This window comes from Amphibalanus amphitrite, unplaced genomic scaffold (genome assembly GCF_019059575.1).
Source record: "Amphibalanus amphitrite isolate SeventyFive unplaced genomic scaffold, NRLGWU_Aamphi_draft 000224F_arrow, whole genome shotgun sequence".
NCBI classification, from domain to species: Eukaryota; Metazoa; Arthropoda; class Thecostraca; order Balanomorpha; family Balanidae; genus Amphibalanus; species Amphibalanus amphitrite.
Window position 1 is genome coordinate 64813 of NW_024881719.1, and position 24122 is coordinate 88934.

At 47.7% G+C, this 24122-nt stretch overlaps 1 protein-coding gene across 1 annotated transcript in view; it reads right to left on the reverse strand.

Moving 5' to 3' along the window:
- Positions 1–1692: 1692 nt before the first annotated feature.
- Positions 1693–24122, reverse strand: part of LOC122385595 (monocarboxylate transporter 10-like) — a 52657-nt gene continuing 30227 nt past the window's right edge. The window contains exons 5-8 of the mRNA XM_043373972.1: positions 11198–11338; positions 3828–4053; positions 3264–3442; positions 1693–2498 (exon numbers count right to left, since the gene is read on the reverse strand). Coding sequence (XP_043229907.1) covers positions 2451–2498; positions 3264–3442; positions 3828–4053; positions 11198–11338 — 594 coding nt within the window. The 3' untranslated portion in view covers positions 1693–2450. The remainder of the gene's footprint in view (positions 2499–3263; positions 3443–3827; positions 4054–11197; positions 11339–24122) is intronic.

Here is a 24122-nt window from a genome sequence, read left to right on the forward strand (position 1 = left end):
TGTGTGAATGTGTTATGCATGTTTTATGGCCAATTTTTCATTTCAAACTCAATGGTATTGATTATAAGACTACCAGGAACGGTTTAGGTCACTTCCTGGTGGAGGTCAAGTCAATGTCAGGTCAAAATAGTCAAATTTCAAAGTTGATATTTTTGCATAATATTGGTATTGATTCGATGCAGCTCGTCGCTGCGAGTCTAATGGTGGTCTTTGTTTTGCGCTACGTGGTCTAGAATTGCTAACAATTGTCATCAATTTTAAACAGTTTTTTTTTATATAACTTGGCCAAAAAGAGAGGCATCGATCTACAATTTGGTATGTGAATAGAATTTGGTAAGGGCTATCACATATATTCCTTTTTTCTAAAGTCGAAAAACTTTTTTTTGATATTTTGGCAATTATATTCAACAGATGTTTTTGGATTTTTTTTGGTCAAAATTCAAAAAAATGAAAATTCCGAACTGGTAGTTCGATAGCCCTGCTAATTCAACACCTTTTATGTCTTAAAAGTTTTTTTTTCTGCATCTTTAAAGGTACAGGCCTGGCAGCACTTCCCGCGAAACCTTTTTTGGGTCGAAAACGGTAGAACATGACGTCACTCTGACGTCATTTGCGGCCAACCTATCAAATTCTTTGGAAAATTGTTTTGTCACAATGTGTAAAATTGATGCCCGGGAGGGTACTGAAAGTTTGGTGACCATCGGCGCAGCTGTTCTGGAGATATATCGAAAAGTCTGAGGGGGGGGGGGGCAAAAAATACCCCCCCCCCCCAGGGCGCGGGTTAAGATACTGAAACAGTTTGTGACTGACTGTAGTCAAAAGAGCCTGCTTAAAAGAAAGTCCTTGTAACACCAAAATTTTGAGCCGTTAAAATGTTGTTGTCAATGTTCGATACCGGTCCCCTTCGATACCCTACCGGTCACTCGTAAGGCTACATTCTGTGAGTTGTGAACAACCGGTATAACTGCAGCACTGAGCATATGGATTGAAACGCTGCTCGCCTGCGCAGCATATCCTGTCATTTCATGTTCGATGGTGTCGCTTTGTAATTTATATTACGGATACGGAGTTTAGAGTGTTATACGCCAATGGTCACCTCAACATAATAATTCATCAGAGATACTTCCAGCTTGTCCTGCTTCTATCCTCTGAGGTGACACTCTGTCATATGATCGTAGCTGCCGAACGATATCCATCAGAATTTAGAATTTTGACATGATGCGGTGACTCTGACGTAATACGCTGTGATAGTATTGTGTATTCAACTACCCCTTGCGCAATTGCCCAAGTACCCCCATTTACCCAGATGAGAATTGACATAATAAAGATTGGACATAGTTTATTTGTCTATATGGCATCATCAATGTTGCACACATCTTATAAGGACACAAGATATACGCTGAAAAAGCGTTTTGTCACATCGTAACGTCACACACGAGAGTCATGCAAACATATATCAACTTCCAGCGGCCAATTCGTCATAAAAGATGTCACTGCTCATTGCAATTACACATACCCACATGTGTTTACATTTCAATTAAGTGTTAACCTAATCCAACCACGATAACAATTCTCAAACCAAACGGGCTATGGACTCAGTCCTTATAGGCACCTTTAAGTGCTCAGTCCCAGAGCGCTTGAGCCTGTGTGTTTGTAATCGTTTACACGTTTTTGCATGTCTCATAGACATAATTCCATTATCCGTTTATTTTTCCCAGTCAACAGGGGATCATTTCGATCATGCCCCTATGCCATTAATTATACGGATGTGACAGAGCCTTGGGCCCTATATCGGATGTGCGTCTAAGGGAAGCAATGCGCCGAAGATAGTGACGAGGCTATTGATAAATTGACCTCCTTGTCTAAATACGTGGGCATTGGACGCTGGATAGTGTACTTATCTACCCTTTCGGATTAGATACTCTCAGAAACAACAAATGCATGTATAGGTGTAGGTTCTTATCCTTACATGTATAGGCTCTAATCCTATGACAAACAGGCTAAGACGATGGAGCAGGGGGACAGGGTTTGGGGTTGTGGAAATCTATAAAAGGGTGTTGAACCGTCAAGTGCTTCTTTCTTTTAATATTTCGAAGAAATGGCATCCTATTGGTGTCTAAGGTACGAGAATAAATATTAAGCATGTACCTAACTACATAGAAGGAATTGTTTGGTTGGTGGACAGTTGCCGTTGGCATAATAACTAAAAGGACAAAATAACAACTCTAATTGCAATATATGCTAGCCCTGGAAGCACTGATATGCTTTCACATAAAAATACACATGTCATTTGCGTACGCGAACTCATTTCCATTCACCCCATTGAGGACACATCGTCCGACTGTTGACGTCATCAAACTCTGTTGACGTCACCAAGATCCGTTGATGTCATCAGAGCAGCTCGGACTTGTAGCGGACGACGGCTGAACTGCAGCTTCTATCTCCGGACGCTAGACGGCGTGCGAGGCAGCACCCAGAAGCTGCTCACACTGCGGCAGCTGGCGACGTGAAAATATAACGGTCAGATGCTGATCATCCATTGCAAGATCTTGTCATAACCAGGTCCAGCCCATCCCTCAGGTCCACCCCACCCCATTGATCGCACACCCTCTGTTCCGGACCGGCGCCCGACGGTCCTTAGGCCATATAGGGCATGGCCGCTCGAGTGGTGGGAGGGCTGTTCGGTGTTCCACCAAAGAACAACTCCCAGGGGGTTTAGAACCGATGCGGATGGGCCCGGCGATAATTAAATGGAGACTATATCCGTTGACCATAGTGTCCTTTCGATGTGTTACGTGCGCCGAATGTATGTAAATATTTCACGTTTCTCGTAAGGTCGCGCAGTTGGCAGCGGACCTAAGTGGCGTTTCAACCGGCCTGGTGGCTGGCGCCGAGCCCAGAATGAGCTGAGCCACAGTTAGACGATACAATAGAGTTGATTATTAACGGTGCACCCTTGATTCCGTTGGCGCGGTTCTAACAGTGCTGAGCATTTCAGTCACTGATCAGGCGGAAAAGTACCTATACAAAGCACTGCTCGAGTTCGTGTTTTAGTGAGCCCTCCATAAATCACGGATAAATTTGACTCCATTACAAACGTCCTCTCTCGCCCCTCCGTCGATTACTTTCCATTATGTTCACATAGTTGAACTTTAGTGTCTCCTTTCTCATCTGTTCATTATCTGTTCCCTCGCCTGTTCATTATCTGCTCCCTCACCTGTTCATTATCTGTTCCCTTGCCTGTTCATTATCTGTTCCCTCACCTGTTCGTGGTGCTCGTGGCCGTCTGCGTGTGCGGCTGACATTTTGCGCTGCTGGACGGCGTCGGGCAGGGGAGCGGCGATCCGGTGGATGAGGCACATGGCCACAGCGGCCAGGATTGGCGGACAGCCGGCCAGCACGAACGCCGTCTGGTACGAGTGCGTGTGATCGTACAGCATACCTGCCGGAATGGCATCGGAGCGGGTTAGATGGTCAGGAGGTTAATCATGCCCAACGTTCATGCACAGACTGAGAGCGGGTCATTCGTGGTGTCCGAGTATGGTGTCTGACCGATAGCGATAGGAGCTTACCATAGCGTTCAAGGTTTCATCGTAACCAAATGCTCCGCAAGGGCGCTGGTGACCTCCCGGGCGCAAAAGAACACTCGCAGCATCGCGCAGGACGTAGGTTGTAATTAGGAATGTGCCATTTTTTAGAGAACTAAATGGCCACTGCAAGTCCCACGCGGTTAGCAAGACCGAGCAGAGGGTGAATAGGGAACTCACTGGCCATTGGGGGTCCCACGGTGAGCGGGACCGCGCAGAGGGTGAGAGTGTGGAACTCACCGGCCACTGGGGGTCCCACGGTGAGCGGGACGGAGCAGAGTGTGAGCAGGAAGCCGATGGCCTGCGAGGCGCCGGCCGGGCCGACCAGCTCAAAGGCGATCGGTCCCAGCAGCGAGATGAAACAGCCGTCGAACAGACCCATGGCCAGGACGATGGCAACGAGCAGCGGGAACGACCGGCAGAACGCTAGCGTCACCGTCAGCGTGCCAATCACCAGGAACGATACCTAATGGGGAGCAGAGAACGGCGCGTGGTGATACGGTGGAACGGCGGACGACGGAACGACACCTAATGGGGTACAAAGAACGGCGCTGGTGATTCACCATCATCATTCACTAGAGCGGCAGACCACACGGGAACGACATTTGGTAGGTTCAGGGAACGGCACATGACGATTTCATTTCATCTCCCTATTTAAGTTCACGCATCAACGAAGGGGATATTCCCAATGACAGGTGAAGTCAATGATAAAAAATAGGTCAATAGATGAAATTAAATGCTACTCGTATATTGAAACGACATCTATCGGAAGCTGGGAACGACGCACGTTGAACCGTTCAACTCGAACTAGGCAACTTGTATGATTGGCATCTTCATTCTTGTCTTTCTCCAAACAAACTGCAGCTGTCGTGGCACATACTGAGGTGTCGTGCACGATGTGCAACTGGTCTGGATGCTGACCTTTCATCTTCCATTGTCTCGACCTCCGCCTGACTTACGACACTTTCGTAACACTGGTGCAGCTGCACCGGAGGGGTCTGGCCCGTGTCATGTCACTCTGATCCGTTCGACCTCAGACCATCTCTTCGGCAATGATAGATCCCCTGACACTTTGCGTTGTATGTATGTTACAGGGAGTATGCGATTTCAGTTAGTTTGCAACGACCCTAGGGTGGTTGTAACCTCCCTGAACGATCAGTTTGTTTGCAACGACCCTAGGGACGTTACAAAATAACTGCTCGTTCCGGGACGTTGTAACGAAACTAGGGTCGTTGCAACCTCCCTAGTTAGTATGCAACGAACCTAGGGTTGTTACAAAATAACTAGGGAGTTTAAGAATTCATCGAGTCTCGTTTCACAGGAGGGCCGTCAACAATCTTGACCAATGAAAATCTTGTTCAATCTAATCTAGTTCAGTCTAAAAGAAAAAGAGAACAAAATTTAAACATTCAGCTTAGGAGTATTTCACGACGGCCATCTAGTGCACATTTTGTGCAGATTAGGTGCACAGTTGGTGCAGTTTTGTGCAAATTAGATGGACATTCGCCAGGAAGCCCTTCGTAAAAACGGCCATTATCCGCTCGTTTCCAGTCTTTTTGTGATTATAAACGTTCAAACATGTAAAATGATGGTGGTCCCATGCATTATGGTGGGTGTCAAGGTCACGTGAAGGTCAGGTCAATGTCATTGACCTTTGATGACCTTACTTCACTTTTTCTGGGTTCATACATTTTTAGGCTAGTTTTTGGAGCTGATTTCGAATTTAGCACCCATTTGAACATTAAAGAAGTAATTTTGGCGCCTTCGTACCATGTCACGAAGCTGCCAGTGATGATTGACACCTACTATGGACAGCTAGCAAGACACCTACTGGTTGACCTGACCTGACCTGACCCGACCTGGCCTAAAAACATCAAGACATCATCGGTGATCAAAGCTAATATGAAATTCGTGATCAGCGCCCCGAAAAAAACTCTTAACAACCTAACTCTCCAAAGTTTTAACGGGTCCCGATTTTCCCGACTTTTGAGTCACTGACCTGACCTGGAAGGTCAACCCATAACCTATCCCCGCCCTGTGCATTTGCGGCTAGCAAAACACCAATAAGGGCGAGAGTTAACGCCGCAGGACCTGGTTTTCTACATACGCGCCGGCCGGGGGGAGGGTTGGTACGACCCTCTCGTCGTTTTTCACTCCTGATGGAGTTAGAGCGTCGCGGAAAAAACGAGCGTGTGTGCCGTTAGGAGAGGCAGCAACTAGTACCCGAGTTTAAGGTCTCAGGTCAACCGGTGACCGTCAGGTCAAGTGACCCAAGACACGGGTTCGGTTTTTGATTAATAACTTCTTTAAAAAAAAAAAAACAGTCGCTGAGCGCGATTTTAGCATCAACGTGCTCGCCTTGCTTACGCACATCGAATGGTATACTTTTTGTTCGGGTGAGGTCAACTTGAGGTGTTGACCTCGGGTCAAGGTCAGGTCAAAGACCCCTAGGTCGCGAAATTGGTCAAAGGAGGTCATGTTGCATATTATTCGATTCGGCAGGTCTTCCTGTGTCCATCGGTGGCTTAACCCGCGCACCGACGGGGGTCTGCGCCAACTTCGCACCGACGGGGGGGGGGGCGGATGACCGCCCCCCCCCTGAGATCTCGAGAGCGAAGCAAGATAGCGACAAGCAGTTAACGGCATCGGATACGCACGGTCAAGATCTACAATTTTTACAAAGGTCATTTTCAGGTCAGGTCAAAGATGACGTCACAGGGGTCGAAAAAGTCAAAATGGCGGCGCTAGATATGGAGAGAGTTTTTCTCGAATAACTTTCGAATTAGTCAAGCTAGGAACAAGCTAAGGGCAGCATCGTGATCCTCTCGTCAATCCGCATCGAATGATATATATGTTGACCTCGAAAGGTCAAGGTCAAAGGTTGACCTCAGGTCACGTGACCTCGAGGTCATCATGTATATCATTCGATGCGTCTTGACGAGCTGAACACAATGAGACCATCCACGCGTCTGGACCTTGTTCCTGTACGGAGTTATTGACCAAAAACCTTTGGTGACCTTTGATGACGTCACATGACCTCACAGCTGCCCAACAGCAAAACAGACCTCAAGGTAGTGAAGGTTGATCGTATATGAAATCATGTATGGTATATGGGGCCATTCCGATCCGTTTTAGTGGTAAAAACAGGGAGTTGATTTTTCCCCCATTGACTTATAATGGGGAGGTCGCGAAATTGGCCTGACCTTAGGTCACCGATATCAAAATTCCGAGATATAAAAATTGTAGCTACTAATGACCTTATAATATCCTGCGACTTTCAAAGGCCTCCGACATCTACTGTAGCTCTGGCACGGTGACAAAGTTGCAAAAAAGTGACTTGAGGTTGGGTCATTCAAAGTGACCTGGTGACCTGACCTTAAAGGGTAGGAGGTTCAAACTTGCACACTATGTGTAAAATTGATTAAGGAATAGTCATACTAAATTTCGCGGCGCTACGCGCCGCGGTTTTCCCGCTATTCGCGAAAAACCTCAGGGGGGGGGGCGGATATCCGCCCCCCCGTCGGTGCGCAGGTTAACCGTCTCGCTAGCTCAGTTTGATCGGGAGTTATTGACGAAAAGCTCGTATGACCCTAGTGACGTCATAAATGACGTCATGCAACGTCAACAATGCAAAATTGAAGCATCTAACCTTGCAAGGAGTGCATTAAATCACGATCCGTGTGCTTGAGATAGTTTGAGATCGTTCCCGGCGCCAGAATAGCAGTTTTCATTTTTCTCAATGGACTTTTAGTGGTGAGGTCACGTGACCGACCTGACCTCATGTGATCTTTAGGAAAAATCCTAGAGGTACAATGTGAGACTTCTAGAAGATGCACGTACTGTAAGCTTCATCACCCTGTAAAAACTCCTCTGGGACTGAGGGCGTTGCGAAGTTGCGGCATCTGAGGACCGTCCACTTATGACGTCATAGGTCAGTAACCTGACCTGACCTGAAAATCTGGTTGATATCACGAGATCTGGCTTGAATCAAAGGTCAGGTATGCGTAGTTTCAGCTCTCTGTTGCTGGCATGTTCGGAGCTATCGCGAAAAAAACTTTGGGGGGGGGGGGCGAGGATAAAGCCAGGCTGGGTTGGGTAAGTTTGGGTCAAGTAGAAGCGTCCCACCCGCACAACCTGTTTATATTAGCAGGTGTAACTAAACCACCAGCAACAGCTTCGTAGCAAGTTGCATTGGCGTTACAACTATACCTACGTACTTCTCAAATGTCTCAACGAATGCTGGATTCAAAATAAGCTAAAAAAATTCCCTTAAAATCGTAAAATTTGAAACAGTCACCCGAAGTCACCAAACGTCAATGACCTTCACCTGGCCGACAACTGACAATTCAACTTGAAACCCATCATGATGCATGGGACAACCATCAGTTCACATGTTGGCACGTTTATATGTAATCACAATAGAAGTCCGGAAACGCAATTTTATGTGCGCTAACATATATCCCTCGCCCTGGCAGGGCATTTTTCATAACACGGCCTGGCAGGGGGGGGGTTCGATGCGACCCCCCCCTCGCGATTGGCTCCTATGGCACCTAGAAACACCAAATTTGGTAGGTAGGTGGGCCCCCTGGAGTTCTCGCCCCTGTGCAAATTTGGTTGCTCTAGGTCAATATTTAGGGGGGTTTTGGGGGTATAAATGCAAAAATTTCGCTAAAAACAGGTCAAAAGTTTTCGCTTATAACTTTTGATCTAATTAAGATAGAGCAAAAAGAAAAGCACCAGTGAACTCAGCACGTCACGGCGCGTCGAATGATATACTTTTTAGTTTGCTTAAGTGTACTTAAAGTTTTTCTTAAATTTTAAGTAAACTTAAATTAATAAATTAAGTTAAAGTTAACCAAATTGCATCATATCGCATATCATTCGATTCGGCTGATCACCAGGAACACAATGAAACCATTTTGTAAGCTCTAGCGTCATTATGTGCCAAGTTATTGGTAAAAACGTCATTTGACCTTAGTTGACCTCATTTGACCTGACCCATGGATAAGTACACCAAACAAAGAAGCACCAAGTATCCTGCTGTTAAGTACTGTGGTTTCAAAGCACAAAAGTGATAGAACGAAGCGGATATCTCCAGTATTTTCCGAATTTAGTATTTTCCCATAGGCTTAACATTTCTTGTATTTCTTGTATTTTCATAAATCACCAACAGGCTTACGCCCAATGACAGGTGAAGTCACACGCACACGCATACATCAACATGCATAAATCCCCCCCCCCCCCCCCACACACACACAAACCACTTCTTTGCATCCGACAGAGGCTGACTGTTACATAACGCACGCCAGTGTTGACGCATACGCCGATGCCTCTCGCTTGAGCCGCCCGATCGAGTCAAAGAAAATATCTGACCTAGGCGAGAACTCAAGAAACTGATTGACGCAGCGAGGGATGCGCACAAAAAGCCCTCCTGATATGGTGTTCACCCTGGCGAACGGCACATCAATTAATGGTGTGTTTCTGGTCGGCCTCGCGGATATATGGAGCTTAAAAGACCCAAGTAAATATGATGATGAGATGAAGCCTTTAAAAACCTTGCATTACGACGTAATGACCTCTAACTGACCTCAGGTCAGTGACCTCAAAAAACCCGAACTATATGTTATACAATTCGGTGAACTTAGCACATCCTGAAAGTTTGAAGGAAATCAGTGCAAAACTGTGAGTTGGACAGGTGCAAAAAGAAAATTGAAATTTGACCATGACCTTGTACCGGTTTTTCTGACCTGGTGACCTGACCCAAGGTCACCCGGACCTGAAATTTTCAGGTCATATGTAAAAAGGTTGCCCCATAGGCTGTGCCAAATTTGGCGGCGCTGCGCGCCGCCGTTTTTGCGCTATCTTCGAAAAACCTTAGGGGGGGTCGCATCGACCCCCCCCCCTGCCAGGGCGAGGGATATGGCAAATAATTTCGGTCTGCCATGGTCTCAGAAATCAGATCAAAGATCAAATGCCATTGGTTTCAGGATCATGAACTGTATAGGGAATGTGTAACCAGTAACGTAGATAAGTTCCAGGACACTCAAAGTTTCGTCACGATCGGCCGCTTTTAGCGCGAGATAATCGCGAAATAAAACGAGGGGTTTTATCCGACCCGCACCCCTAAAAGTGTGAGGGATAACCCGCAAACGGATAGCGACGGATATCCATCACACCTACCCCAGTAACTATATTTTCTACATGTAAGCATATGCTGGCGATATAATGCAGCCAAAATTATCACAGTTACGTGCTTTGTCCCGGGCACCACATATACTCCTTGGCTGAATGTTCAAATTTTGTTCTCCTTTTTCTCACAGACAATGACAATAGGTACAAAAACAATGTAATAAGACCAGACGTTTCGACAACAAAGTGCCTTCGTCAGTGGAAAAACAAGATATAGGCTTTACATCGATAAAAAATATAGAAGACCCCAGTAACTATATTCTATATTTTTTATCGATGTAAAGCCTATATCTTGTTTTTCCACTGACGAAGGCACTTTGTTGTCGAAACGTCTGGTCTTATTACATTGTTTTTGTACCTATTGTCATTGTCTGTGAGAAAAACGAAATGTGTGACTCTTCTAATTTGTTCTCCTTTTCTTTTAAACTGAACTATGTAGATTGAACAATATTTTCATTGGTCAAGATTGTTGACGGCCCTCCTGTGAAACAAGACTCGATGAATTCTTAAACTCCCTAGTTATTTTGTAACAACCCTAGGTTCGTTGCATACTAACTAGGGAGGTTGCAACGACCCTAGTTTCGTTACAACGTCCCGGAACGAGCAGTTATTTTGTAACGTCCCTAGGGTCGTTGCAAACAAACTGATCGTTCAGGGAGGTTACAACCACCCTAGGGTCGTTGCAAACTAACTGAAATCGCATACTCCCTGTAACATGTATAACGTTACATATGTTCATTAAGTGATGGGTTGGTGTCACAATTTGCTGACGATGCCTTGACCGACGACCGTGCATGTCCCTTTGAGGGGCGGGGTTTCTCACGGTCTCAGAGTAGACCGTATGTCAGCAGGGCCACGACCTGTCGTCTGCGAGGTCATGACCTCTGTGTCTGCCTGAGGGGACACCTGAGTCGATCGTGACACAGCAGTCTTCAGTGCGAGTAGTACTACGCTGTTACTGTATCACGGGTCATTGGGCTGACAGCAGCGAAACCTTCAAGAAGAGCAACTGTTCTAGCCTGCATTTTCTCACAGGTTTTGAGCATATTTTATCGTGTGAAATTACTCTCTGGATTTGATTCAGTTCATGAATATGAAGACCTAAAAAGACACCATCCAGATTCCAGAGCGTCTCGATTCGAACCCTACAGCCGAATCTAACCTATACCCGGCTGTCTGATTCGTTCTTGGATTTAGGGTATCCCAGCATCCAGACACGGTCGAGCCGCGGGTATCAGAAACCGATCAGGCCAGACCTAATCCCGGGGATTTCAGAGCTTTCAGCAGCGGCCACACAGTAACTGGCACGTACAATAGCATTGATTTTATAAGAATACCGAAATAAAATGTTGTACCTACAAGAAGCCAAATTCGAAAATGGACGCCGTTGCTGCTCCACGATTCTCTGGCCATACCCTCACCTGTTGGAGGACGATCTTGTTGAAGCGCGGCATATCGGCTATCCTACCGAACACCAGCCGTCCCAGGCCGGACGTGGCACCCAGACACGGCACGAGCCACGTGCCGTCCCACGCCGGAAACGACTTGCGCACGTACTGCACCTGAGGCGGGCACGGGTCACAACAGGTCAACGGAAGGGTCAGGCTCAGCACTGAGGTTATCAGATCACTAGCTCTTCGCGAGGAAATGTTATCGCACTATGTCGTTTGTACACCATTCTTTCTATTTATTTATGTAGTTTTCTTTTGACTAACAATAAACATCAAATTGCAAGGTCCAACTGATGTCATTGCTGTCACTTTGGTTATCACAGGAGAGGGTTACGTTAGTTTGGTAATGCGGTATCAGCTGGATGTAGGCTGGCCGTCACGCGGTTAGCGAGATCGCTAAAGCAGCATAAGACGCGACTTTGTGTGATTTTTTCAGCTTGTGATATGACCAAATTCAATATGATTCGCTGGAGTCTCAAGAGCACTTTGTGGGTCACCTTCAAAAATCACATATCATTCTTAGTAGGCATGTCGCATCACAAAGGTGCATTCACGGAACAAGATCATAAAGACGTTCTATATAACTCGAGGAAATAACATAAGCTAATTGATCTAAAGCCTCTATTCCTGACTAGTGAATTTGTACGAAAGAAGTAGTCTCCAGGACACTGTGGTTACATAAGAGAAGCCCACGTAGCTGACAAAGTGAACACGCCGTCACCGCTGAAGCACCGGACCGACTATCACCCCCATCATCGCAGCTTATCCGGGGCATTACAGAACTCCGCGTCACGCCTGTTATGATCTGTGTAGTGGTCCTCACGGTTCAGGGATCCGAAGAGTCGTCCGTCTTGCGCACACAGGTGTATTCCTCTCGCGACCAACACAGATCAAGTGAGTGCCAGCTCAGCTGGCCACAGACGCGTATGGCAGCACACATACACCAACGCGAAGGAATCTCCCTCCGTCAATGCTTATGCGCATAACATCTCCCCCCCCCCCCCACAAGACCGATGCAACTGAATAATGCAGCGGTCTTGGCGCACTGGGAGAGCTAACAAGTAGTGAGACAAACAAAAACAAATCGTTCTGCCCAGACAAAGCACAGTGTTCCAACATAAACGGAACACGTAAACGAATACGGGACACTACGCATCACAGCGAACAGGTCACAGAGTCCTCTTGAACGTACGGCATAACATCTCCCCGGCATAACATGGCATTGACCGTACGGCATAACACAGATCACGGAGCAGGACGATACCTGTTCGGTGGGTGGCGCGCACGCGCACTGCGACGTGGTGGAGGCATTGCCTCGTCCGCAACACAGACGGAGGACGAGTTAGATGGACCGCCGGGAAGAGATGGATGGAGAGGCCTGATGAAGCGTCGGTTTCTCCAACAGACTCGCCCACTCGGCAGCTTGATGTGGTAATCTCTGTGACGACCGATTCCCACGACCACGCCTGTGCGGTCCCACATCCTGGAGAGAGGGTTCTGCAGGCGGACTTCATCGGCGATCTTCAGCGGAAGAAGAGGAGACGCAGAACGGTTGTAGGTTTCTTCTGTCCTACGGCGCCTCTCTGCATTCGCCTGATCACACTTCGCTGCTGAAGCCTGCCATTCTGGAGCAAAACTTCGGTGATGAGCTGGAACACAGCTTCGGAGTGGATGACCCAGTACCACTTGGGCTGGAGACTGGCCGCCCTCACGTGGACTGTTGCGCAACTCCAAAAGACCCCGGTCAAACCTCTCATCGTCTAAGTTGCCGTCGACGGTGGTTTTTGCAACGAGCTGTTTCAGGGATTTGACGGCTGACTCTGCCAAACCGTTGGACTGTGGGAAGTGGGGAGATGACATCACATGCTTAACCCTATTAGTGGCAGGCTCCTGGCTACCCCTATTAGTGGCAGGGGGGGCTGTTTACGACCCCCCCTTGATATCTCGAGATCTAACGGGCCGATTTTCAAAATTCAAACGGCATTCGATTTCGCTCAACGTGATCTACATTTCTAAAAAATAAAAATTAAAAAATGTCAATAGGGGGGGTAGAGGGGGGTAAAAACGGGCAAATTGCAGATACATTTTAGACTGTTTATCACGGCCAGGTTTCTGAACCAATCTTAACGCAACTTTTGCCGATCGATAGAGAATGAACCAGGAATTCACATGGATCCTAAAAATATGCATTTTCAAAAATCATAGGCGGATACAGATCATTGAGATTGGGGGTACACAAAAAGTATAGTAAATAAGGTTTTTGTTGGTACTGTTTCTAAAAAGGGTGGTAATGGTCTTGTTATGTTACAATTTTCTTATGAGAGAACGACTACAATTGTATTGGTCATGCATAGGCGGTGTCAGGGCACCTATGTTGGGAGGTAAAACATAACCCTCCTTTTTGGACGCCTGGATCCGCCTATTATAGCAAAAACGTGTCAAAAGAGGATGCACAATAACTGTATATGTTATCACATGATACCTTTCATTCACTGTTCGTAAAACTGGTGCAGCATCGTGATCTTCGCCCAAATGACTCGCTTCACGAATAGGACCCCCCAATTCCCAGTGCTCTGGAGCCGCCCCTGGTAAAGTTATGAACTTGAAATTTTCAGGGAATGTGCCCAATTTAGTTTTAGGAAAAGTCAGAAAATTTCAGCATCGTAGCTTCAGCGGTTTCGGAGATATTCCCGAAAAACCTGAGGGGTGGATGAAAACAACCCCCCCCCCCTGCCACTAATAGGGTTAACTCCCCACCTCCGCACGAAGTCTCCGAAGACTCGGCTGCTGAATTGAGGGCCGCCATCTGAGCGCAGCGTTACAGGAACACCGAGCATCACGAAGTTCTGACGCAACGCTCGAATGACCTGCCTTGAGGTTGTGTCACCCGCTGGGAACACATGCACAACAGGCCACCCGGAAAGTCTGTCGACATATACCAAAAAAGATCGCCCAGCGTGACTGAAGATGTCTGCAGCAACTTCTTCAAACACTCGAGTAGGTGGGGGGTCCGTCATCAGCGGCTCACGCTTCTGACTTGGTAGTCGTTCTTGACATAGCTGGCATCCTTGGACGGTGTTTTTGATGTCCGTTGATATTCCTGGCCACCAGACCACTTGCCTCGCCCGTCTCTTCGTTCGTTCGATGCCTTGATGTGCATCATGAAGACGAGCCAACACGTTGCACCGCTCCTGCTGTGGAATGACGAGCTGCGCTCCTTTCAAAACAATGCCATCATCCACGCAGAGATCGTGTCTCACTTTCCAAAACGGCAGTAGATGACTGGGAATGTCGGACTTGTTGCTTGGAAATCCTTCCAAGACCATGTCAACCAGGGCTGCATACTGATGATCTGCCTTTGCGGTGTCTCGCAGCTGAGAGAGCTGCATGTCTGAAGCCCGCTGGATGGCGCCGACGTGAAGATCAATGCTTTGCACGATCGCAGCATCCTCTGAGGTCGGCGAAGAGACTGGAGATCGTGACAATGCATCCGGGATAGCGTGCTGTTTCCCTCGACGCCACGTGGCCTTGAACGAGTACATGCTCGTTTTTTCCTTGAGTCGCTGCAACCGGAGATTTTCCACAGAATCCAGCGTGTAGTCATTCAAAATGGGAATAAGGGGCTTATGGTCCGTCACTACCTCGAAGTGTTGGAGTCCCATCAAGAAGGTTCGACACTTTTGAAGAGCCCAGACGATGGCCAAGAGCTCCAGCTCGACTACTGCGTACCTGGACTCGGCGTCACTTAAGAATCGGGAACCACACTGCACCACTTTCCAGCTTCCCTCATGTTGCTGCATCAGTGCGTAAGCCACTCCCTTCAATCGAGCCGCGTCCGTCAGAAGTGCGGTAGGAAGAGCCGGGTCGAAGTGGGCCAGTGAGTTGGCGTCGAGTAGCACCTCTTTTACCGCATTAAATGCCTCTTCGTGTGCTTCTGTCCAATTGAAGACGTTCTTCGGTTGCAGTAAGCCCCGGAGAGTTTCAGCTGCCCTTGCGATACTCGGCGTGAAGTCATTCAGCTGTTGCACGAGGCCCATAAACGATCGTAAATCTGTGATATTGGACGGTGTGGGGAAGTTTGCAATGGCTGCCAGCTTGCCTGGATCCACAGTTTTACCGTCAGGAGAGACGACGTAGCCACAATACTTCACTTCAGACTGCGCGAAGTGAAATTTCTCCGGCCGAAGAGTGATGCCGTGTTGGCGACATCTTTCGAGGACTGACCGGACTCTGGCGACGTGGGCATCCAGGCTGGCATCGGCGACGATGATGTCATCAACAACTTTGGAGATGTTGCTGATGCCATCCAGGGCAACGTCACCTCTTCTGCAGTAGGAGTCGCCTGTGGAGTTGAGTCCCATCGGTGTTCTCAGGAACTTGAATCTTCCCCATGGGGTGATGAAAGTCGTCAGACTTTGGCTGTCCTCGTCTAGCGGTAGCTGCCAATATCCATTAGCGGCATCGAGAGTGGAGAAGAACTGGGCTCCAGAAGGGAGTGAAGACACTGCATCCTTTGGAGTTCTCATTGGGTGCAGGGGGCGTTGGACTTGCTTGTTGAGCATGGTGTAGTCCACACACAGTCGTGGTTGACCATTGTGCTTCGGGACGATCACCAGAGGGCTGCACCAGCTGGAAGGGACGTCGCCGACCGGTGCGATGATCCCCCTGCGAACCATGTCCTCCAGCTCCTTCTTGACTGCGTCTCTCCATGCTATCGGAATGTCTCTCGCCGTGTGTACAGCATATGGCTTCGCGTCTTTCTGGAGATGGATATGGACGGGAAGACCATCCATTGGTTTCAACTCGTCATGAGTAGCGAAAACGTCGGAATACTCCTCCAAAAGTTGTTTCTTCATTCTTTGTATGCGGTCTTTGACTCGCTTGTCGTCTGCCTGATACTGAGGGCGAGCTGTTGCTTCGGTACCATTGCTCCGTTCACTTGGAACTTGCCTCTTCTCGCTTTCACCTGAAGCAGAGGATTCTCGCAGCGGGATGGAGACCTGATCAAGATCGATTGTCTTCACAACCTTCGCCTGAGGAGCTTGAGGCGTGGGATAATTTTCGGGAAGGATCCCCAGATCCAGAGATGCATACCACGACATCAGTGGGGTCTGTATGTCATCGAATACGTATACATCATCGTGTGCCTCCCGACTACCAATCTTGAATGTTGCTGGAAAAATCCCCAGACATGACATTGTCTGTCCGTTGGCGGTGCGGATCGTCTCTTGGTCGCAAGGACGCAGATCGGCGCGCTGCAGACCGAGGTCGGCCAGCTGTGATGACCCGATCACGGATGCTTCTGCGCCAGAGTCTGGCACTGCCTCAATCACACCTCGCGAGGATCGATCGAATGGTCTGAGGATCTGCACACCTACAGTGGGGGCCTTGCGACAGCTCTTCTCTCTGACGACATCAGCGAGCATGATTTGACGCAAAGCAGGCTGCGCTGGTCGTTTCTCCCGTCTTGGTGTGTTGACCGGTCGTGTGCGGGGATCAATCCTCTTCTGCCGACAGGCCACTCCCAAGTGGTTTTTCTTCCCACATTGTTCGCAGTATTTACCCCAAGCTGGGCACTGCTCTTGCGATTCATGACCGTCATCGCCACAGAAACCACATTTCTCAAACCGTCTGAGGGGAGCAAAGGCTCCATATCAAAGCATACAAAATCTTATCATACAATCATCAAAACATACAAAATCGTAACATACAACGCGCAAAACCTACAAAACAGGCCGGGTAGGGGACAGTCAAAACATACAAAAGCGCAGCATACAAAATCGTGTCATACAAAATCGCAAGGTACAAAATCGTTTCACACAAAAAGGCAGTGGAAAATTAATGGCATTAATCAAAGTACGCATCATACAAAATCATTTCATATAAATTTACATCATTTCGTCGCCCTTGAGATGTCAATTTTCAGTTGGATCAAAACCTACAATCTCAACTGCGCTTCAAGCGACATCTTTGTTAGAAGTTTGTGTAGTTACGAAATATTCCACTAGATGCCTCCTCTGTCAAAGCACAGCCAAGCTTTGCACGGCCAGCGTTTTTTGCTTGTTTATACAGTGAGCGCCGGTCTCGGAGCGACGGGGCGTCCCGGTGGCGCCGTCGTCCCCCTCCCTCAGACTGGGCAAGGTCTCCCCTCCCTCGGCAGACGGCGCGGCCCCAGAGGAAACGGCCAAGGCCGTGCCTGACTTACATCCCCGCTCTCTGCGGGCCGGAGAACGAAGTTGCGCTTGGTACATTGAGCAGCATTCTGCTCATTTTGACCATAGCTGCCGGAACATAATTCGTAAATTAAATTGAAAACTGCAAAAGAAATTTAACTGACTTAACCCTCGCCCGTATAGGGGGGGGGGGGTCGAACGGACCCCCACCCCCATGGTTTTTCGCGAATAACTCGCGTAAAAAGCGGTTGATCACGATGAAACTTTCAGTACTGTCGAGTCAATCAATTGTACACTTACCCTTAAAAGTTCATGACCCTGTCCCAATTGAACCTTGACCTGTGGCCTATTTTTCGAGACCATGTTTGGCCGGAATCGCGATTCGGCGTATGTCGGCTCGTATTAGCCGCGCGTTTGCAGTATTTTTGCGGTTTCAAGCGTTCAAACATGTGATATGATGTTGGTCCCAGGCATTATGGTGGATGTCAAGGTCACCTGAAGGTCAGGTCAGATCATTGACCTTTGATGACCTAGGTTCACTTCTTCAAGTTTTACATGTTTCTAGGCTACTTTTTGGAGCTGATTTCGAATTAAGCAACCATTTGAGCATTTACGAAGTTGTTTTGGTGTCTTCGTAACATGTTACGAAGCTGTCAGTAACGGCTGACACGTACTATGAATACCTGGCAGGACATCTACTGATTGGCCTGACCTGACCTGACCTGGCCTAAATGCATTAACCCGGCGGCCGCTGGGCCTCCGCGCCACCCGCCGGCCGCTGGGGGGGGGGCATATAGTTTACTTCCGCGGCGATATCGTCGCAACGCGAAGAGATAGAGAAGCGAAACTTTGCACACATCTTCCTGAATACCTAGCCGAGGTTGTGTCCAAATTTGGTGTCGATCCCATTTGAAATGACGTCACAGTGACGTCATAAGTCAAATTATAGATTTGCGACTCTCAGTTTCCTCACGATACATCAGGTATATGGGACCGAATATAAAGGGCCGATTATTGGTTAGCAACTAGATGGAAGTGTACTTAGATGTTTTAGGATGACAGCAGGTGCTGTCTAGTTCATTTGCAGTTGAGTTTCATGCTCAGCGTCATCAGAAACGGTCCATATCGGAAAACGACAAAACTTTATGACGTCACTGTGACGTCATCTTAGATGCTACAACCACCAAACTTTCTTCAAACATTGCCTAGGTATTCATTTGAAGCTATGCCAAGTTTCACGTTCGTAGCTCATCAGGTTTCGGAGATATTCCACAAAACGTAAAGGGGGGCAACTTTATGCCCCCCCCCCCCAGCGGCTCGTGGGTTAACCCTCGCCCGTAAACGGTGTTTTGCCACCTTCGCCCATGCAGGGGGGGGTTGGTGCGACCCCCCCCCCCCCTGGCGTTTGAAAACGGAGCGTCGTAGAGCTTAGCGGAAAAGACCAACGGATTGCTCTCAACGAGATCTCGCGATTGGTGGTATATTTTTTGGTCCTAGGTCAACATTTGACCTACTTATGACCGGTCAAAGGTCAAATTTTCGGAAAAATCTAACTTTTTCAGATTTCCGCGCCGATTGCGGCAAAACGGTAAGAGATATCGACTTGAAACCTTCACTATCGTGATCCTTGATCAATTCTCGATCGTTTGGTGTGTATTTCGATGTCATAGCTCTAAAAATGATGCGTTGGGAGCATCGGAAGTCTGCAAGGTCATTTGTGCATTGGGTCACGTCAGGCGTGTGACGTCACTGACCTGACCCTGACCCAAAATGAACTACAAGAAACAACTGACGATGCCTGAAATGGATAGCAAATTCGAATTCAGGGCATCAAAATACCCCGAAAAGGCATACAAGTGCAAGAAGTCATTACAGGTCATCCGAGGTCACTGACCTGACCTTGACCTTTAGTAACCTTGAAAAGGTCAACGGACATTGTGCCAATGTCAAATCAGCCAGTTATGATTCTAAAACAATCCATCAGTGTGTCAGGTCAGTCGGCATTTATACCATTGTGAAGCAATCTCCAATTTAGCGTAAATCTGGCCGGAGGTTGTTCCCTTTATGACGTCATAACTCCGTGACCTGACATGACCTTGACAAAAATTTTTACCAAAAGTTGCGCAAAGGATGCCCCAAAGGGTACTGAAAATTTGAGCAGGCTATCTGAAACGGTTCGGCGTGTAGCTAAGAAAAACCTCAGGGGGGGGGGTTGCACCAACCCTCGCCCCTACATGGGCGAGGGTTAAGACATCATCTGTGATCAAAACTAACACGATATTCGTGATCAGCACCCCGAAAAAAACCTCATCAACCTCACTTTACGATGTTCTAACAGGTCCGGATTTTCCAGACTTGTGGGTCATTGACCTGACCTGGAAAGTCAACCAATGACCTAGGACCTTAAATTTTTCTCGAAGCTCTAGCTCGATAAGGGGCCAAACGGCAAGGGGGGCGGTCCAACGGACCCGCCCGCCCCCCATACGTTCGAGGCTGGCAAAACACCAATACGGGCGAGGGTTAACCCGGCAGTTGCTGGAGTATTTCGCCACACACCACTTGCTGGGTGGGGGTGGGAGGGGGGGGGGGGTAAACTTTCCCAGCCCCTAGCTTGAAAACCCATAGCCCATAGCCCATAGCTCGAGGCGCAGCGAAACGGGCGAGGCAGCAAACAAAATAACGCTACGAGAGGCTTCTGATGAGTACCTTCAAGTGGAGTTCCGAGGTCACAGGTCGGTTCAAGATTATTTTAAATACCTGAAATTAGGCTTTTAACCCGCGCCCTGGTGGGGTCTGTTTATAACGCGACCTGGTGGGGGGGGGGCTATTTTTTGCCCCCCCCCCCTCGTATCTCCGAAACTACTGGACGGATCCAAAAAATTCAAACGGCGTTCGAAAGGCCTGTCAAATTTGTCGAGGGAAACCAAATTTTATTGACCTCGGGGTCACCGATGACGTCACAGGTCAGGTCAAAGATGAAATGTTTCACCGTTCACGGGTCTTCTAGGGAATGCGCTATAACACCGAGGAAAACGCCGATTTTGTCGGGAATCAGCGATAGGGCGTCAGTTGCCTAGTAGATATGTTGCTGTTAGAGGTCACTGGTCATACCAGGTCAGGTCACAGGTCAGGTCACCAAAGGTCACCAAGGGTCACCACATGAACCCAACTTTACTAAGGTTATGCGATGCATGTTTTATGGCCAGTTTTTCATTTCCAACTCAATGGTGCTGGTTATAAGACCATCAGGTACCATAGGTCACTTTCTGGTGGAGGTCAGGTCAAGGTCAGGTCAAAAAAGGTCAAATTTCAAAGTTGATATTTTTGCATAAAATGGGTATTGATTCGATGCAGCTCGTCACGGGGAGTCTAATGGTGGTCTTTGTTTTGCGCTACGAGGTCTAGAATTGCTGAAAATTCAGTTTGAAAATTTGACGTCATCAATTTTGAACAGTTTTTTCGCTATAACTTGGCCAAAAAAAGAGGTATCGATCTCAAATTTGGTATGTAGATAGAAGGCGGTAAGGACTATCACATATTTTCCGGTTTTTTTTTCGAAATTCCAAAAACTTTTGGATTTTTTGGCTATTATATTCAAAAAATCTATTTTTTGATTTTTGGGGGTCAAAATCCAAAAATTTAAAAAATCCGAGATAGCAGTTTTGTAGCCCTGTTTATTCTACAGCTTTTATGTCTGTATCATTTTTCTGTATTTGCAAAGCTATAGGCCTGACAGCTCTTCCCGCGAAACCCTTTTTTTGGGTCGAAAACGGCAGAACATGACGTCACTCTGACGTCATTTCCGGCCAACCTATCATAGCCTTTGGAAAATTTTTTGGTCACAATGTGTAAAATTGATGTCCGAGAGGGTACTGAAAGTTTGGTGACGATCGGCGCAGTGGTTCTGGAGATATATCGAAAAGTCTGGAGGGGGGGCAAAAAATAGCCCCCCCCCACCAGGTCGCGGGTTAATAGCATGGACTTTAAACCTCGAACTGGGCGTCTCTCGTAGCAAACTATGTCTCCAACGGACCCCCCCCCCCCATATATGTACGTTCGCGGCTGGCAAAACACCAGTACGGGCGAGGATTAAGGACTTATGTGTTTGTATGCTCTTTGAAACCCCTTCCGTGACCACGTTTTCAGCCGCTAGCATATAATTGGGGGGGGGGGGAATTCTGTTGGATCCCCAATCGTTCAGTCCCTAACCGAACTATAGCTTCGCGAAAATATGAACGTCTTACCGTAACTAAAGGAAGCCGATGATACCCGATTTTAAGATCGCCGGTCATTGGTTGGCATTTCTATTCGGGTAAATGACTTAAAAGTCAGGGAAATCGTGGCCTCTCTTAACTTTTTAAAATGAGGTTGTTAGTGAGTTTTTTTTCGGGGTTCTGATTTCGAATTTCGTGCTAGTTTTGATCAAAGACGATGTATCCGTGCATTTTGGGTAGGTGGGGTCAGGTCAGCTCAACCATTAGGCGTCACCGCCGACATCCAAATGGGTGTTTACCGCCACCAACAGCTTAGTTACACATAACCCATATATGCATGAATTAATTTTTTGTCGAGTATTTGTATGAAACTTTCTAGCATTGTTAAACAACATGTTACTAAGCTGCTGACATCAACTGTTTTGTTTTTACATTTAGTGCTTGCCTGATATGCTCGTTCAAAGTGACGTACAAAAACGTACGTCTATGCCAGGTGTCAACAAGACAATTGTGACGTCTGCCGCCGCCGTCCTAAAATAATACATCCGATATCCCTAATACAATGCTAACGTCTTTCGTACTTCAGAAGCGATGTATGAGGGATGGGTTGGGGTGGGGATGGGGTTGTGGAGGGGGTAGGGTGACGTCATGTCATCGTTAACCTGGGCGAGGGGAATAACTTGTGTTGTATGGTCAAATATGATGTATGATATGTTGTGTTGCATTAGAGACCCTTGGAAATGGTAGTTACAATTCATACGTTGAATTAGGAAATAGATGTGATCATGTATGATGAAAATAAGGAAATTTGCAAAACACAACTCAATTATGTCAACTTTTACCGTCTATTGAAAACTTGTCTTATGTACATAATAGTCAACATAGTAGATCTATAAAAAGAGCACGTTGTCAATGACAATCAGGAGGCGTTCTGCTGCTGGCCACCGACGCGGTGACCCTGTGCTCCCATGTGGCAGTCACAGTCCGGCGCCCGGCGCGCTCCATGCTGACTACCTGACTGCAGAGCTTCTTGAGGAGACAGAAGATGTAGCCGTTCCGCTGGGGGCCTTCGCCCAGGACGTCTGCCTCGTCCACGCAGCTGACGCGTCGGTCGTCGTAATGGCACCACCTGTCCCGTCCCACACACTGTCCCGAGCGCGTGGCCCCGCTGTAATGACTAAAGACGGCCATCAGCCGGACGTAAAGTCGCCGGCATGGTCAACGGAGCAGAGCGACTGGTCGCCCTCGACTTAGAACTCGGAGAGGTGCGTCTGTCCAGGGGCGTCGGCCGGCTCTTCCTTCCCCAGTGACGGCATGATGGCCTCTTGGAACTCGTGATCCTCGACCACGTCCATCCAGCGGATAACAGCCGCACTGCAGCCGTTGTTGGCAGTCGTAAATGCTTCGATGGTCTGATTGGACTTCTTCTTGAAGGCGTTGATGTCGGTGAACTTGTTCGCCTTCAGAAGGCGATTCCCTCAAACACCTCCCTCCCCAGCAGGGCGCGGGTTAAACACCGATGATGTACCGTTATGTTATACGCCATGCGATTGACTAACCGGCGCCGGGCCGGTGCTCGGCGCCACCTGCACTGGGGGAGGGGTGTTTGAACACCCCCCCCCCTTCTCACTCGGCTCCTGGGCCACGTAGCGACACGCCGTAGGCGGCGTTCGAAAGAGCGGCAGAAGTAATGAAGAAATTATATCGGCCACATTTTAGGTCAGCTCAAAGGTCAGGTCAACAGAGGTCACCAAAGGTAAAATTTCGCCACTTTCCAGGTCAAACTTCGATAATTTCGACAAACCAGCGCATAAATTAGGAACGGTTTAACGTGCAGGGGCCAAAAACTGCCAGAATAGGTAGATGGTTTTTGCGGGAACTGTTTTTCTGCAATAGTTACCTTTTGACTCAAAACATGCACGAGCTTACTTTCAGCAGCATCGTGTTCCTCTCGTCAAGGCGACGCATCGAAAGAACTATAAGTTGACCTCAAAAGTTCAACTTGAAAAATTTACCCTAGGTCAAGGTCATGACCTCATGACAAGGTCATGACCTCAGGTCAATGTCATGACCTGACCAGAAAAGGTCATTCTGCATCAGTCGATCCGTATTGTCGAGCCAAACACATACGTATAAGGTTTTTTCATCGCTCTAGCATGTCTCTGTTAAAAGTTATTTGCGAAAAACTGTAGGATACCATTCGTGACCTGAGATGACCTCAGGGACATAAAGATGGGTCACGGGTACCATTTTCCGGTTCAGTTTGTCATGTCTACTTGTAATTAGATGTTTGAAAGTGATTAGAATGACGTTCGGCCAAAAGAGGCGCCTTTCAATTTTCTCCCATTGGCTTATAATGGAGAGGTCGCAAAATTGAACTGACCTTAGGTCACCGATATCGAAGTTCCGAGAGATACATTTTGTGTATCATTATTATAATTATTGTATACATTATGTGTATTGTGTATACTGTTGTTTTATCAGTTGCTCAAAGTTTCAAAGTGATCA